Source organism: Erinaceus europaeus, chromosome 2 (assembly GCF_950295315.1).
Source record: "Erinaceus europaeus chromosome 2, mEriEur2.1, whole genome shotgun sequence".
In the NCBI taxonomy this organism is placed as follows: Eukaryota; Metazoa; Chordata; class Mammalia; order Eulipotyphla; family Erinaceidae; genus Erinaceus; species Erinaceus europaeus.
Genome location: NC_080163.1, coordinates 6044559 through 6058573, shown reverse-complemented (window position 1 = coordinate 6058573; position 14015 = coordinate 6044559). Strand labels below are relative to the sequence as shown.

Here is a 14015-nt window from a genome sequence, read left to right as displayed (position 1 = left end):
ACCGCTTGATAAAGAAAGAGACTCGGCGAGAATTCTGGTATGAACACACTCATTTATTTGGGGGTGGGTTTTGGTTCATAGAAAGCTAAACAAAAAACATTTTTCACATATGTCAGAATTCACAGGTTTCCTTGAGGTCAGCTTGCCCCTTATGGTAGGGGTTGATATAACAAGAGTTGATGTGATACATAAAGGTCATAACAATCAGTCCCCTGATGCAGGAACTTAATTATCCAAAGACATTTGAGAGAAGAATAGAGGTTGAACCAGTAAGGTGAGATAGAGAAGGAAGAACAAGGCTTTAAGAACATCAACAGGGCTCCAGGAAATAATATTTTGGGGGCTTTTCACTTGTCCAGTGTTAGGAGTGTGTGACAGGATGTGTTCTTCCTTTGTGATCAAAAGGTGAAATGGAATGTGTGAACTTTGAGTGAGTGAATCCTAAAGCAGTCAGCCATTTGGCTGACAGCAGGGGGAACTAAGCGAGAGTGTTGGGGTCTCTCTCTGGTTTGGGGTGATCTCCAGGGGAAAGGTAACAGACTGTTTCTTTCTTGCTCACAACAGTGGTGACACAAAGTAAAAGACACCAGGGAGCTCTTCACATGTTCAGGACTCAGAACTCAGAACTCGTTTATTAGCAAGGGGGACATGGGTTTAAGAGAAAAACAAACGAAGGGAATATTACTGAAATATGTCAGAAATTACAGGTTTCTTAACGGTCGGCATGCCCCTAAGGTAGGGGGCTGGTATGACCAGAATTGATGAGATACAAGACAGTTATTCTCCATGACACAAGCAACTTAATTATCCAAAGTTATTTGAGAGAAGCATAGGGATTAAACCCGTAGGGTGAGACAGAGAGAAGATGGATATCAAAAGGCCATACAGTTTGGAATTTCTCTTGTCTGGGGTCTGAGGTGTGTGATGAAGTGTGTGATAAGGTGTGTTCTTCTGTGGTCAGAAGGTGACTTTGAATAAGTGAATCTGCAGCCATGTGGCCTGCAGTTAATGGAGGGAAATATTGGGGTTTCTGTGGACCTGAGAGTCAAGAAGGAAAGAACCAAGTCTGAATTTCCCCCCTTTTGCTCACCTCGGTTGAGAGAGACTTACGGCTGAGAGAGGTTATCTTCTCAGACCTCCATCCAAAGACAGGGGTGGTTCTCTCTAAGCTCTATCAGGCTTACACATGGTCCCAACAAGAGAGTGTAGGCGTTTTGTGAAATTGGGAGTCTTACATAGGGCAAGCTGAGTCTGATAGACTTTTCCCTCTTGGCTCATCTCTATGGAGAGAGGCTAACAAGAGGGGTGTCTTTTCAGACCTCCATCCATGAAGATGGGGGAGCTCCCCTAAGGTCTACCAAACTTCCACATAGTCCCACACTGAATGTTCCTTGTGTTTTCTGAGGCTAGAGGCAGACACCATGTTGGTGCCAGGACGCTGGAGCCAGGATGGCAGAGTCCTGGTGAATCTGTGACAGAACCTGGAGATGGAGATCACTGCAGGGGCTGGGGAGCAGCACAGAGGTTATGTAAAAGACACTTGTGCCTGAGCGTCTAAGGTGGCATGTTCAATCCACCATACCACTTTTAAAAGATATTTCTTTATTTAGTTTCCATTTTGTGGCCCTTGTTGTTTTATTGTTATAGTTATTATTGTTGTTATTGATGTCATTGTTGTTGGATAGGACAGAGAGAAATGCAGAGAGGAGGAGAATACAGAGAGGGGGAGAGAAAGATAAACACCTGCAGTCGTGTTTCACCACCTGTGAAACGACTGCCCTACAGGTAGGGAGCCAGGGGCTTGAACCAGGATCCTTACTCTGGTTGTTGCACTTCATGCCACATTTGCTTAACCTACTGTGCTACTGCCCAACTCCCTCCATCATACCACTTTAAGTGAGAGTTGTGCTGTTCTCTGGAAAGAGAGAGAGAGAGGGAGTCCTGGGGCTCAAATGGGGTAGCTCCAGCCAGGAGGCAAGCTTACTGACTGACCCCTCTCTCACCAGTTCTAGTGACTGTGTGATAAAGAAAAAGGGCTCAGGGAGCATTCTGGTACAAACACTCGCTTTATTTGGGGGTGAGCTTGAGTATATATAGAGATTTAAACAAAGAACATTTTTGAAATACTTCAGAAATTACAGGTTTCTTAAAGGTCAGCTTGCCCCTATGATAGGGGGCTGGTATGACAAGAATTGATGTGACACATAAAGGTCAAAACAATAGTCTCCTGATGTAGGTATTTAATTATCCAAAGGCAGCTGAGAGAAGAATAGGGGTTAAACCAGTAAGGTGAGATAGAGAAGGAAGAACAAGGCTTGATGTAAATTAAGGACATCAAAGGGAACCAGGAAATAAGATTTTGGGGGGCTTTTCACTGTCTGGTGTTAGGAGTGTGTGACAGGATGTGTTCTTCCTTTGTGATAAAAAGGTGAAATGGATGTGTGAAGTTTGAGTGAGTGAACCCTAAATCAGGCAGCCATTTGGCCTGTCAGCAGGGGGAACTAAGTGTGAGGGGTCTGTAAGCTTTCTGTGAGCTTGAGAGTCTATCAAGGAGAAATTGAGTCTGGGAGACTGTTCCCTCTTGGCTCATCTCTATAAGGAGAGAGGCTAACAAGTGGGGTGTCTCTCCAGACCCCCATTCTCGGATGGGGGGAGTTTCCCTAAGCTCTACTAAGCTTTAACATAGCCCCACGAGGGAGGGAGGAAGGAAGGAAGAGAGAGAGAGAGAGAGAGAAAGGTAAAAAGGAGGGAAAGAGGGACTGTGATGCTGACAGGGAAGGTTGCACATTGCAGGCATGGTCTCAGAGAGAGGAAGGAAGCAAGGAAGGAAGGGAGGGAGGAAGGAAGAGAGGAAGAGAGATGGGGAGAGAAAAGGAGGAAGGAGGGTGGAAGGATGGAGGGAGGGAAGATAAGAAAGTAAGGAAGAGAAAGGGGGAAGGAAGGAAATACGGAAAAAAAGAAGGAAAGATGGAAGGAAGGAAGGAAGGAAGGAAGGAAGGAAGGAAGGAAGGGAGGGAGGAGGAAGGGAAGAATAAAGGAGGGGCTGTGCTGCTGACACAGAAGTGGGCACTTTGTAGGCATGGCTCTCAGCAGGGCTCTGCCCAGTCTCCCCACTCTGACCCCTCACGGCAGGACTCCCTTCACTGCTCTCAGCACCTGCCCACGGGTAGTTCCTCATGGCCCAAGAGCTGGGCATGCCACGAGCCACAAGCCGGGGCTTCAGCACTTTACAGAAGGCAGGTAAGCAGCCTTCACTGACCGGCACTCCTCACAGGAGCCTGAAATAACTTAGGCAGGTACTGGCTGAAAGGGGGTGTCTGCATGACCAGGAGGGCTGCAGGGCTGTTTCTCAGGGCTGTGCTTGGCCCTGGGTGCGATGGTCACCACCATTCTGCTGTTTGAGGAAGATTTTCTGTCCCTCTGAGGATCTGCCAACAGCAGGGGGCAGCACTCAGTCCACCTCAGGAAACATGTGTCCTGAGAACCAGCAGGACAGGAGGTGAGCACAGATTTGGGGCAAAACGGAACTGGGGGTGCAGCCTCAGGTTCCAGGGGAACGGAAGAGCCATCCAGGAACAGTCAGGATCAAGGGAGTAACAGAAACCAGCTAAGCTGAAAATGCTCTGCAGGGAGCATTCCAGGACTGCTGTCTGCCAGGCCCCCGACCTCCAGCTCTCAGCAGAATTGAGCCCAGCCCTGCTGGGCCTGAGTCTGTGCCTGTGTCCCCATCACTCAGGGGAGAAATTGTTGTCACTCTACCACCCTCCTGGTGGTGGTGGCACCCTGGGTGCTCCTCTGGCTGTGCCGAGCCTCCCTCAGCAGGACCCCGAGGGCCAGCAGCACCAGGGCAGCCACGCCCATCCGGATCAGGTTCTCCACCCTGTGGTCCTGGGGCTGAGGGGCTGCCACTGTAGACACAGCAGTGTGGTCTTCAAGGGGAGAGACTGGAACTGTGGACACAAAGGACAGGGGAGGTCAGTGTCACCCAGGCCCTGATGTCACCCAGGTGCTACTTCCCTTGACAGGATGGGACCCTTTGACCAGCCCAAGCCCTGACCCTCCTCTTTGTTCCCAGTGCTGGGCTTGCTGTGTGTGGGCTGGGGGGCTCAGTTAGTCCTGGCATCAGAGTCAAGGAGAGATGGTGTCTGGGAGGTGACACAGTGGAGAAGGCCCTGGACTCTCAGCAGCAGGCCCTGCATTGGGTCCCTGGCAGTGCACAGACCAGTGGGCTGATCTGGTTCTTTCTCTCTTTCCTGTTTCTCTCATTAATAATAAATTCTACTTCCAGGAAGTGTGGCCATGCAATACTGGGGTCCTTCCTCCCAAAACATCAAATAAATACAATGAGAGACCCAACTGAAGGCATAATCTATAGCTGAGGGTTCTGTGGCCTCAGGTGGGTGGGACAAAATGTGGGTGGGATAATGTGGGTGGGACAAAAAAGGGTGTGGGTAGAGGAACAGCAAAGTTGGGTCAGAGCTCTGGGCAGCACAGCAGTGAGCTGTGACATTTTGGCAATCTCACTTTAAGTGCAACAATAATGAAGGTAATTTGGAGAGCCAGGAGAAAAGAGAAAAGGGCTTAAACTTCTCGATCTTAAAGGCTGTATTGAGCCTTCTGAACTTAATGCAAGGACACAACATAAACCCGAGCACTTGTGACCACAGGCAGCGTAAAGGACAACCCCCATCCCACCCGCCAAGGATCACACAAACAAAAGAAACCTAGAGACCACAAGAGTGCCACTGCTGGCCAGCAATAACCAGTACAGAGTAGCAGCTGCTGCATCTCTCCACTGTCCCTGGTCACAAACAAGTCAGTTCAGGCCAGTGTGAATAGTGGATTGAATGGCACTGAGACAGGGACCTCATCACACACCATATACCAGGTTTAAACCAAGAAGAAACATTGCAGAAATTAACCAGGACAAAAGTCCAGATAAAATCTTCCCAAAGGGTTTTGAGGACAGCATCCAAACACTAATTGACCTATTAGTCACAGGAGTGAGAAAAGAGTTTGAAAATAACATCATCAGAAATGGGGAAACAGCACATGAGACTCTGAAAGAAAACACTATCTGAAGGTAATTGGAGAGATGGAAGCTGAAATAGCTGAGCTAAGAGCACAGCTAGCTGAACAAGCTAAGACAGTATCATAACAGGGTAACAAAATAACTGAGCTACAGAAAACAGCAGAGGAGAGAGAGAAGAGAATAAGTGAGACAGGAAATAGAATTAGCAAGACTGAGGATGAATTAGAGAAAACTAAGTAAGAAGTAAGAAATCTCAATAAGAGATTGAGAGTTACTTAAAACAACAACAGAGACCGATGGGATGACTTCGGATGAAATAATATGCTCATTATTGGCTGGTCAGAGGACGAAAGACAGGGAGAGGAAGAAAGCATTCTTCCGGACATAATAGCTGAGAACTTCTCTAGTCTAGACAACATCAAAGACATAAAGGTTCAAGAAGCTCAGAGGGTCCCAAATGGAATTAACCCAGACTTAAAGACAACAAGACACCCAAGACACCAAGACACATCATATTTAGAATGGAAAGAAATAAGGATAAAGAAAGGATCTGAAGGCTGCAAGAGAAAAACAAAAAGTCACCGACAGAGGAAAACCCATAAGATTATCAGCACACTTCTCCACACAGACACTACAGGCCAGAAGAGAACGGCAAAATACCTATCGAGTGCTCAATGAGAAAGGCTTTCAACCAAGACTACTGTATCCTGCTAGACTGTCATTCAGACTAGATGGAGGCATCAAACCTTCTCAGACAAGCAACAGCTGAAAGAATCAACTATCACCAAGCCTGCCCTGCAAGAAGTTCTGAAAGTTCTCCTATAAACAATCAGATCACAGTGGTCTGGGAGGTGGCGCAATGGATAAAGCACTGGCTTCTCAACCATGAGATTCTGAATTCAATCCCCAGCAGCACATGTACCAGAGTGATGTCTTGTTTTTCTGTATCTGCCTATCTTTGTCATAAATAAATTCTTTTAAACAAAAAGATTAATAAGGTTTGAAAAAACCAGACCACAAATATGCCATAAATCAGGACACTCTAAAATTATGGAATAATTTTATGGAATTAATGGAAATAAAAATAATGGAATGGCATTAAATTATCTTCATTCTATAATATCAATTAATGTCAATGGCCTGAATTCACCTATTTTAAATAAGGCTTTTTATTATTTACTTTCCCTTTGGTTGCCCTTGTTGTTTCTATGATTGTTGTAGTCGATGTCACTGTTGGATAGGACAAAGAGAAATAGAGAAGGGAGGGAATACAGACAGGGGGAGAGAAAGGGAGACACCTGCAGACCTGCTTCACCACCTGTGAAGCGACTCCTCTGCAGGTGGAGAGCTGGGGGTTCAAACCAGGATTCTTATTCTAGGCTTTGCAGTATGCACCACTTGTGCTTAACCCACTGTGCTACTGCCCGACCCCTGTATTCACCTATTAAAAGGCATAGATTGCATCCAATAGCACAGCTATATACAAGATACTGGATACTGTACAGCAAACCATAACAAAAGGACTTTTCAAAGTTAACCCAATTACCAAATAATGTGATGATAACATTAACTATCGATTGTCTTTTTGAACCCTAAGACAGCAGGAACCTCACATCTCCACTATAGAGCCCCTACTTCCCCCAGTCCTGGAACCCTTGGATAGGGCCCACTTTCCCGTATGCGTCTCCCAATCCATACCAAATAATATTGCATCCGCCAATCACAACCTAACCAACGCAACGACTGCCACCTCAACATGCTTCACCTCAGACTGTGTCCAGAGACTTCACGAGTAGAATGACAACCCTTCAGCTTCATTACTCGGGTGAGATCTTTACTTTTATACTACACTCTAATTTATTCTCAGGTGGTTCACTTTCTAACAAAGTCCCATAACCTAGATATACACCAGTTTCTGTGAGAGAGAGCTTATGTTCACACGTATCCATAAACTACTGCAAAATATATACCTGAAAGCAGAAGTAACTAGAGTTTGCAGTGAGTACCCCCCTAACACTTCCTCACCACTATTCCAAGCTTTGGGTCCATGATTGCTCAACAATTTGTTTAACTTCGTATGTTAACTCTGTTTTCAATCACCAGGTTCCAGATGCCACCAGGATGCTGGCCAGGCTTCCCTGGATTGAAGACCCCACCAATGTGTCCTGGAGCTCAGCTTCCCCAGAGACACACCCTACTAGGGAAAGAGAGAGGCAGACTGGGAGTATGGACCGACCAGTCAACGCCCATGTTCAGCGGGGAAGCAATTACAGAAGCCAGACCTTCTACCTTCTACAACCCTCAATGACCCTGGGTCCATGCTCCCAGAGGGATAGAGAATGAGAAAGCTATCAGGGGAGGGGGTGGGTTATGGAGATTGGGTGGTGGGAATTGTGTGGAGTTGTACCCCTCCTACCTTATGGTTTTGTTAATTAATCCTTTCTTAAATAAAAAATAAATAAATAAAATAAATAAATAAAAGGCATAGATTAGGAAGATGAATCAGAAAACACAACCCAATCTTATGTACTCTGTAGGAATGCCACGTAACTCAACAAGACAAACACAGACTCAACGTGAAAGGATGGAAAACTACCATACAAGACAATGGACCACAAAAAAGGAGCAGGAACAAGTATTCTGAATCTGACATGATAGGCCTTAAAGCAAGTACACATTTAGAACATAGGGGTGGACACTACTTAAGGCTCAGAGGGTCAATCAGTCAAGAGGTCTTAATGATTTTTAACATGCAGAGCACCCAAGGAGAGGCCATATAAATACGTCAAACACCTACTGAAAAGGCTACAACAATAAATTCACAGCAACACAGTAATAGTGGGGGATTTCAACATCCCTGGATATTAGACAAGAAACTATCAAATACTTCGAGGAAAATATTTCAGGACTCTTTACCATCCAAATTTTAAAGACACCCTCAATGACATAAATCCAATTTAAAAAATAAAATTAAAAAGTTGAACCATAAACACAAAGCAGACTTGGACTGGGTCTGGTGTATTGCACCAAAGTAAAGGACTCTAGGGTAGGGGGTTAGGCAGAAGTTGAAAAACAAGATGAGAAGGGAAAACTCTGAGCAGAACTTGGACTGGAGTTGGTGTATTGTACCAAAGTAAGATTCTGGGGTGGGGTTGGCTTCAGGTCCTGGGATGTGATGGCAGAGGAGGACCTATGGGGGGTGTATTGCTGTGTAGAAATGTTAAGTATATACAAAAAATTGTATGTTACTGTGGACTGTAAACTATTAATCCCCCAATAGACATTTAAAAAACAAACAAGCAAACAAAAAAATCCTGGGGTGTGGAAAGACAGCATAATGGTTCTGTAAAAGACTTTCATGCTTCAGGTTCTGAGGTCCCAGACTTAATCCCCAGCACCACCATCAACCTAACTGAGAAGTATAAAATCCTTCTAAACTTCTTTATTAGAGAGACACAGATGAGGAGTTCTTGGTCCTGTCATCTGTCCCCTGGGCAGGTTCTATAATGCCCCACTTCTCTGAACACAGCTATCCCTGAGTGACCCTTCCTCTGCTGTGAGGGGTCAATCCCATGGGACTCTCTCAAACTTCTGTTTTGCATTTAGACGTTGCCTCTGTGGCACTTCTGCAGCAGCCCCTCCTTCACCAAGAGCTGCACACATCTGTCTCCTGCCCGAGCTGTGAGCTCATCTGGACATCACCTGGCCTCTGCTCCCTGTGGGGACTCTGTGGGTCTCTGTGCAGGTCAGCTGTGAGCACTGCCCCGTGAGCTCCCACCTGAGCACGAGGAGCCGGGCAGGAGCCCACGAGGCCAAGAGGAGGCAGAGAGCCTGACCGGGTCAGCTGGCCAGAGTGCTGGGGGAGGCCAGGGTCCCCTCCCAGGACAGAGCAAATCTGTCAGCGCCCATGGCAGAGCCACAGAGGAATGTCAGCATCTGTCCAAGGGACAAATAGGGCCCTGCAGGCTCAGGAGGGAGGGCTTCCCACATGCCCCTGTAATGACCAGTGGGCACTCAGGGCAGCTCACACTCTCCTGCCCTGACCCAGGCATTGTGCTGCACTCTGTGTCTCTCACTGGGGTACCTGAATTCTCCTCTCCCAGCCTCCCTCCTGGGGCTCCCCTGAGACCAAATAGCCCACTAACCTGTTGGGAACCTTAGACTATGAATGGGGCAGGAGGGGACCCTCACCTGAGACCAGGAGCTCCAGGGGCTCACTGGGGGTTGACCACACCTGGGGTCTTCTCCTGTAATAGCCATGGCATCTGAAGGTCCCCCTGTGGTTGGGGGTCACAGGGTCCACACGGAACAGGGCCTGGACCTGCCCACTGGGGTGTGGCTGTGTGTCCAGGGTCCAGGGGGACGTGTCTTCTCCTTGCTGAGTCAGAACCATCCTGTCAAATCTCTGCCCTGAGGCACACTGGAGGGTCATGGTCCCTCCTGGGGTCACCACAGGGCTCAGCAGGGCTGACAGGGAGGGTTTGCTGTAGGATCCTAGGAGAGGAGGTGGCTGCATGGGAAATGGGGTGTGCCTGCTCCCCAGGCTGTTTGATGGGAACCCCTACAGAGCAGACCCCATTCATGAGGAAGAACCTGAATGGGGGCCCCTGAGTGAGTCTCACCTGTCACCACCACCAGCTCCAGGGGGTCACTGATCTCTGACCAGTCAGAGGAGATGAGATAGAGACACCTGTATATCCCTGCTTGCTGCTCTGCCAAGTAGGTGACAGAGAACTTGGCCTTGTGACTGGGTGTCCGCGTGATCTCTATGACCCAGGGTGCTGGGCTTTGCTCTTTATTCAGATGGAACTCCTGGGCCCCCAGAGTCCCCTGACACCAGATGGTCACAGGGCTCCCCCAGGGGACCACAGGGCCTGGCTCAGCCCAGAGGGTGGGTTTGGGGAGGGTTCCTGGAAGGAAATCAGAGGTGGGGTCACAGCACAGTCCCACCCCCAGACCCCTGCTCTCAGTTCAGCACCCTCCCCAATGCATCCCCACTCCTGCATTAGACCAGATTTGCTCTTCCCCCAATAGCCTCTAGTCTCCAGTCCCCAATGAGGGTCCTGAGAGCCTGAAGACAGACTCACCTGCCTGCACACAGGTCCTGGGCCCCACACTCAGCCCTGGAAGAGAGTCCCTGTGAGAGGGGTGTCCTGAGTCCTGAGCACAAGCCTCTCTCCACACAGCCTGTGAGTTTTGGGGCCCTAACCCAGCAGGCCTGGCTGAGGGGTCCCTCCCAGACTGGGATGTCCCCCGAGGTCCATCTCACCCAGGAAGAGCAGGGCTGTGAGGATGGGGGTCATGGTGTGTCCTCCTCTGAGCCCAGAGGTCCCTCTGAGAGCAGCAGGATGGACAGACACACAGTGTGTTCTCTCAGGGCTGGGCCTCTCTGTGACAAGCTTGTCATGTCAGCACCCCGACAGGAAGGGGAACTGCCCCACATAGAAGGCTCACCCTCATTTGCTAAGTGAGCAGCCAGCCCCAGTGCCCTCCTGAGGGGCCCTTGGGTGGGGACCAGGCCATGTCCTGTCAGGGCCTCTCCGAGAGGGTCCCTTCCCATCAGCTGACCCCTACCCCCTGGACCCTCCCATGGCCAATGATCGCCCCAGCTGTGAGGGTTCTCAGGATGCTGCCTGCAGGCTCAGATCTGCAGACTCAGCTCGCAGGTCACTGTGCTGTCAGCTCGGGTCCCTGTGGTCTGGGCGCCCAGGGAAGCCAGGCAGAGAGGGAAGGAAGCAGAGCCCAGAGCGTGGGCTTTCTCCCCACCACGCCCGCATGGACTTCTCTGTTTGGGCAGCTGACTCCTCCTCCCTCTGTGAGCAGCCCGGGCCCTCCTGCCCCTCAGTCCCGTCTCCTGGCAGAGCTCCCCGTCCTGTGCCCCTCTGCCTCCTCTGCAGGGACAGTGAGGGGCTGGGACTTAGGGTGAAGTGGCTGATTCTCACACAAAGTCGGGTGTGGGTGCAAATCTGAGGTGTGGGTGCAGCCTCAGGTCAGGGCAGAAGGAAGGCAGACATCACATCCAGACTGTGGGAGGGAAGAACCGGTTTAATCCAGATCTCCCACAGCCCATGTTTCCCCATGCCAACAGCCTGACTGCTCCGTGTTCTCAGTGACAGTTCCCAGGATTTGGGACCCAAATGATCTTCCAGAACCTTCTGAACACGAGGCATTGGCAGCCACACTCATGGCTCAGTGCAGGACTGTCCCGTGGTGGGATCCTAGGGAGCACCAGGGTCAGGGAAGCAAAGGCATCCTGGGGAGAGTCCATCCAAAGTCCCTGGGTGGGTGCAGGTGGGTTAGGTGCAGGGCAAGTGCACAGTCCCCAGAATCAGTCATCCCTCGGGCCCCCTCACAGCTGCGTCCTAGGCTCTTCATGGCTGGTGAATCGAGCCTGGAACAGCAGGACCCCGAGCACCACCAGGACCAAGGCGGCCACGGCCATGCGGACGGCGTTCTCCACCATGTGGTCTGATGGGGCTGCAGGTGTGGGCAAGGTCACAGGTCAGAGCAGGAGCTCGCCTGGAGCTTGGACCCACCCGGGACGCCCACCCTGCACAGGTGTTACTGCTGACACCTTCCCCCAGCTGAGGGCTGCTACTCCCTCTCACCACAGGACATGGTCCAGGGGCCTCACCTGAGACCAGGAGCTGCAGGGGGGCACTGGGGAGGGACAGCAGGTGGGGGACAAGGCTGAGGGAGCTGTAACACCTGTAGCTGCCCCCCTGTTCCTGGGTCACGACACTGAAGGTGAAGTTAGCCTGAGAGGGGGAAGCTGAGTCCCTCAGCTTCAGGAGCTGCGGGGGAGCAGGGGACCCCTCCTTGGACAGCCGGAAGGTGTCAGCAGGGGTGTCAGAGCGGCACTGCAGGGTCACGTTCCCTCTCCAGGGCACCCGGGGTCCCGGCAGGGCTGACAGCGTGGGCCTGCTGTGTGCACCTGGGGGAGGGTTATGGGGGTCACAGCAGCCCTCACCCCAGAAACCCTGTCTGGGAGCCCCATCCTCCAGAAACCCTGCCGTGGCCCTCCCAGCCCCTCTGGGATCCCTCCTCTCCACCCCTCCTCCTTGCCCCAGCCTCCTCCCAGCACCCCTCCCTGCACCATCACCCAGGGGTAGGGAGGCACAGCACCCTGGGGGCTCCTCACCCACCACCAGGAGGTCCAGGGGCTCACTAGGGGTTGACCACACGTGGGCCAGGCTGTGTCTCCCGAGACACCGGTACCGGCCCCCATGGGAGCTGTTGATGGGGCCCAGGGGGAAGTCAGGGCTGTGCTGCCCATCCAGCCGCTCTGGGCCCCAGGGACCTTCTTCCCTGGTCAGGGAGAATGTGTCGAAGCTGAACTGGGAGCGACACTGCAGGGTCAGGCTGTCCCCAGTCAGCACCAGCTGGCCTGGCTGGGCCACCAGGGAGGGCGCCTCCATCACCCCTGGGGACAGACAGACACATGGAACTCACCTCAGGCACTAGAGGCTCAGGGTCCTCACTGCTCCCCAGGCTTCTCTGCAATTCTGACCCCCAGATATCACCCCCAACTATCCCTGAGGCCCACTGGGCACATGGTTAAGGGGTCACCCCACCATCCCTGGGCCTACTGACACATGGTTTAGGGTGTTATGGGCACCTGGAGAGACAGTACAAGCAGGGCCCCTCACCTGTGACCTCGAGATGCAGGGGGTCGCTGGGCTCTGACCACTGCTGGGGGTAGGAGCTGGAGGAGCCGTAGCACCTGTAGGTGCCCCCGTGGGAGGCGTTCACAGGGCCCACAGGGAAGAGGACCTGGGGTCTCTCAAAAGAGGGTCTCTGTTCCATGTGGAGGGGCGGGTCAGCGCCATCCTCCTTCAGAAGGTGGAAAGTGCCCGATGCTGTCTCTGAGCTGCAGGAGAGGGTCACCCTCCCTCCTGCCTCCACCACAGGGCTCCGCTGGGCTGAGAGGGAGGGTGGGGGGAACACTCCTGAGGGAGAAGAGGGCTGTGTTAGGGGGCCGTCACCCCAACACCCCAGGCTGCACTGTGGGCTGAGGCGCCTGAGCCCACCCTCTGCCCCTCTCCTGTGAGGAGGAGCCCCCGTGGGGAGGGTCCCAGGTTCCCCTCTCACCTGTCACCATCAGGGCCAGGGGCTCACTGAGCTCTGAGGAGGAGCTGGGGTTGAGGGGGCCACACCGGTACATCCCCCCATAATGTGAGGCTACAGGCTCAAAGACGAACCCGGTCTTGTTTGAGGATTCCTGCAGGATGTCATTCTCCCAGTCCACAGAGACGTTCCCTTTATACAGACGGAGGCCACCAGCCTGCAGGGACCCCTCACACCACAGGGTCACCCGGCTCCCCTTAGGGACCATGGCGCCTGGCTCTGCCCAGATGGAGGGTTTGGGGAGGGTCCCTGGGGAGGAGTCAGAGCTGAGAGTCAGGGCTGCCTCTGCCTCAGTTTCCCCAGCTGTCCTCTGGCTCCTCCCAAACAGGGAATCTCCCCACCCCCACTGTGCCCATCTCCCAGGGTTTCTGGGCTGAGGCTGAGGAGTGGGGGGACTCACCTGCCTGGACCTGGTCCCACAGCCCCCAACACAGCCCTGGAAGAGAGTCCCTGTGAGACCCTCACCCACCCACCCATCACACACAGCAGCTCCAGGCCTGGTTTGGGCCCTGAGCCTGGGGTCCCCTCTGTGCTGAGCACACCCCCTCCCAGAAGGCCTGCCCCCACTGAGCCCTGAGTTGGGGGTCCCTCAGGGACTGGACCTGCGAGTGAGGGGCCCCTCCTCTGTCCCCAAGCTCACCCAGGCAGAGAAGGGCAGTGAGGGTCCAGCTGGGGCTGCCTCCCATGACCCCCAGGGTGCAGAGCTGGGGAGTCCCAGGGCCGGCAGGACAGAGCACCCCAGGGTGAGAAGTTCTGTGTTCATGTGACAATCGGGGTTCCTCATTCTTGTCTTCACAGGAAGGGGAAGGGCCTCTCGAGGCTCCAGTCTCACCCTGGAGCCCCAGACCATGGACAG

At 52.3% G+C, this 14015-nt stretch overlaps 3 protein-coding genes across 5 annotated transcripts in view; all 3 read right to left on the bottom strand.

Moving 5' to 3' along the window:
• LOC103124466 (leukocyte immunoglobulin-like receptor subfamily A member 5) overlaps positions 1 to 10914 on the bottom strand; it is a 52468-nt gene extending 41554 nt beyond the window's left edge. Inside the window, exons 1-4 of the mRNA XM_060175736.1 lie at positions 10302 to 10914; positions 10120 to 10155; positions 9655 to 9942; positions 9218 to 9526 (exon numbers count right to left, since the gene is read on the bottom strand). Of these exons, the coding sequence (XP_060031719.1) occupies positions 9218 to 9526; positions 9655 to 9942; positions 10120 to 10155; positions 10302 to 10335 (667 nt within the window). The 5' untranslated portion in view covers positions 10336 to 10914. The remainder of the gene's footprint in view (positions 1 to 9217; positions 9527 to 9654; positions 9943 to 10119; positions 10156 to 10301) is intronic.
• Positions 1 to 14015, bottom strand: part of LOC107523543 (leukocyte immunoglobulin-like receptor subfamily A member 5) — a 77736-nt gene that overhangs the window by 41554 nt on the left and 22167 nt on the right. The gene's annotated exons all lie outside the window — the stretch shown is intronic.
• On the bottom strand, positions 11058 to 13908 carry LOC132533508 (leukocyte immunoglobulin-like receptor subfamily A member 6). Its single transcript, XM_060175581.1, has 7 exons — positions 13800 to 13908; positions 13560 to 13595; positions 13124 to 13408; positions 12682 to 12981; positions 12174 to 12455; positions 11667 to 11966; positions 11058 to 11509 (listed from the first exon to the last, which is right to left on the bottom strand). Exons 1-7 carry the CDS (start codon positions 13843 to 13845, stop codon positions 11382 to 11384), a joined length of 1377 nt encoding a protein of 458 aa, XP_060031564.1. The 5' UTR covers positions 13846 to 13908; the 3' UTR covers positions 11058 to 11381.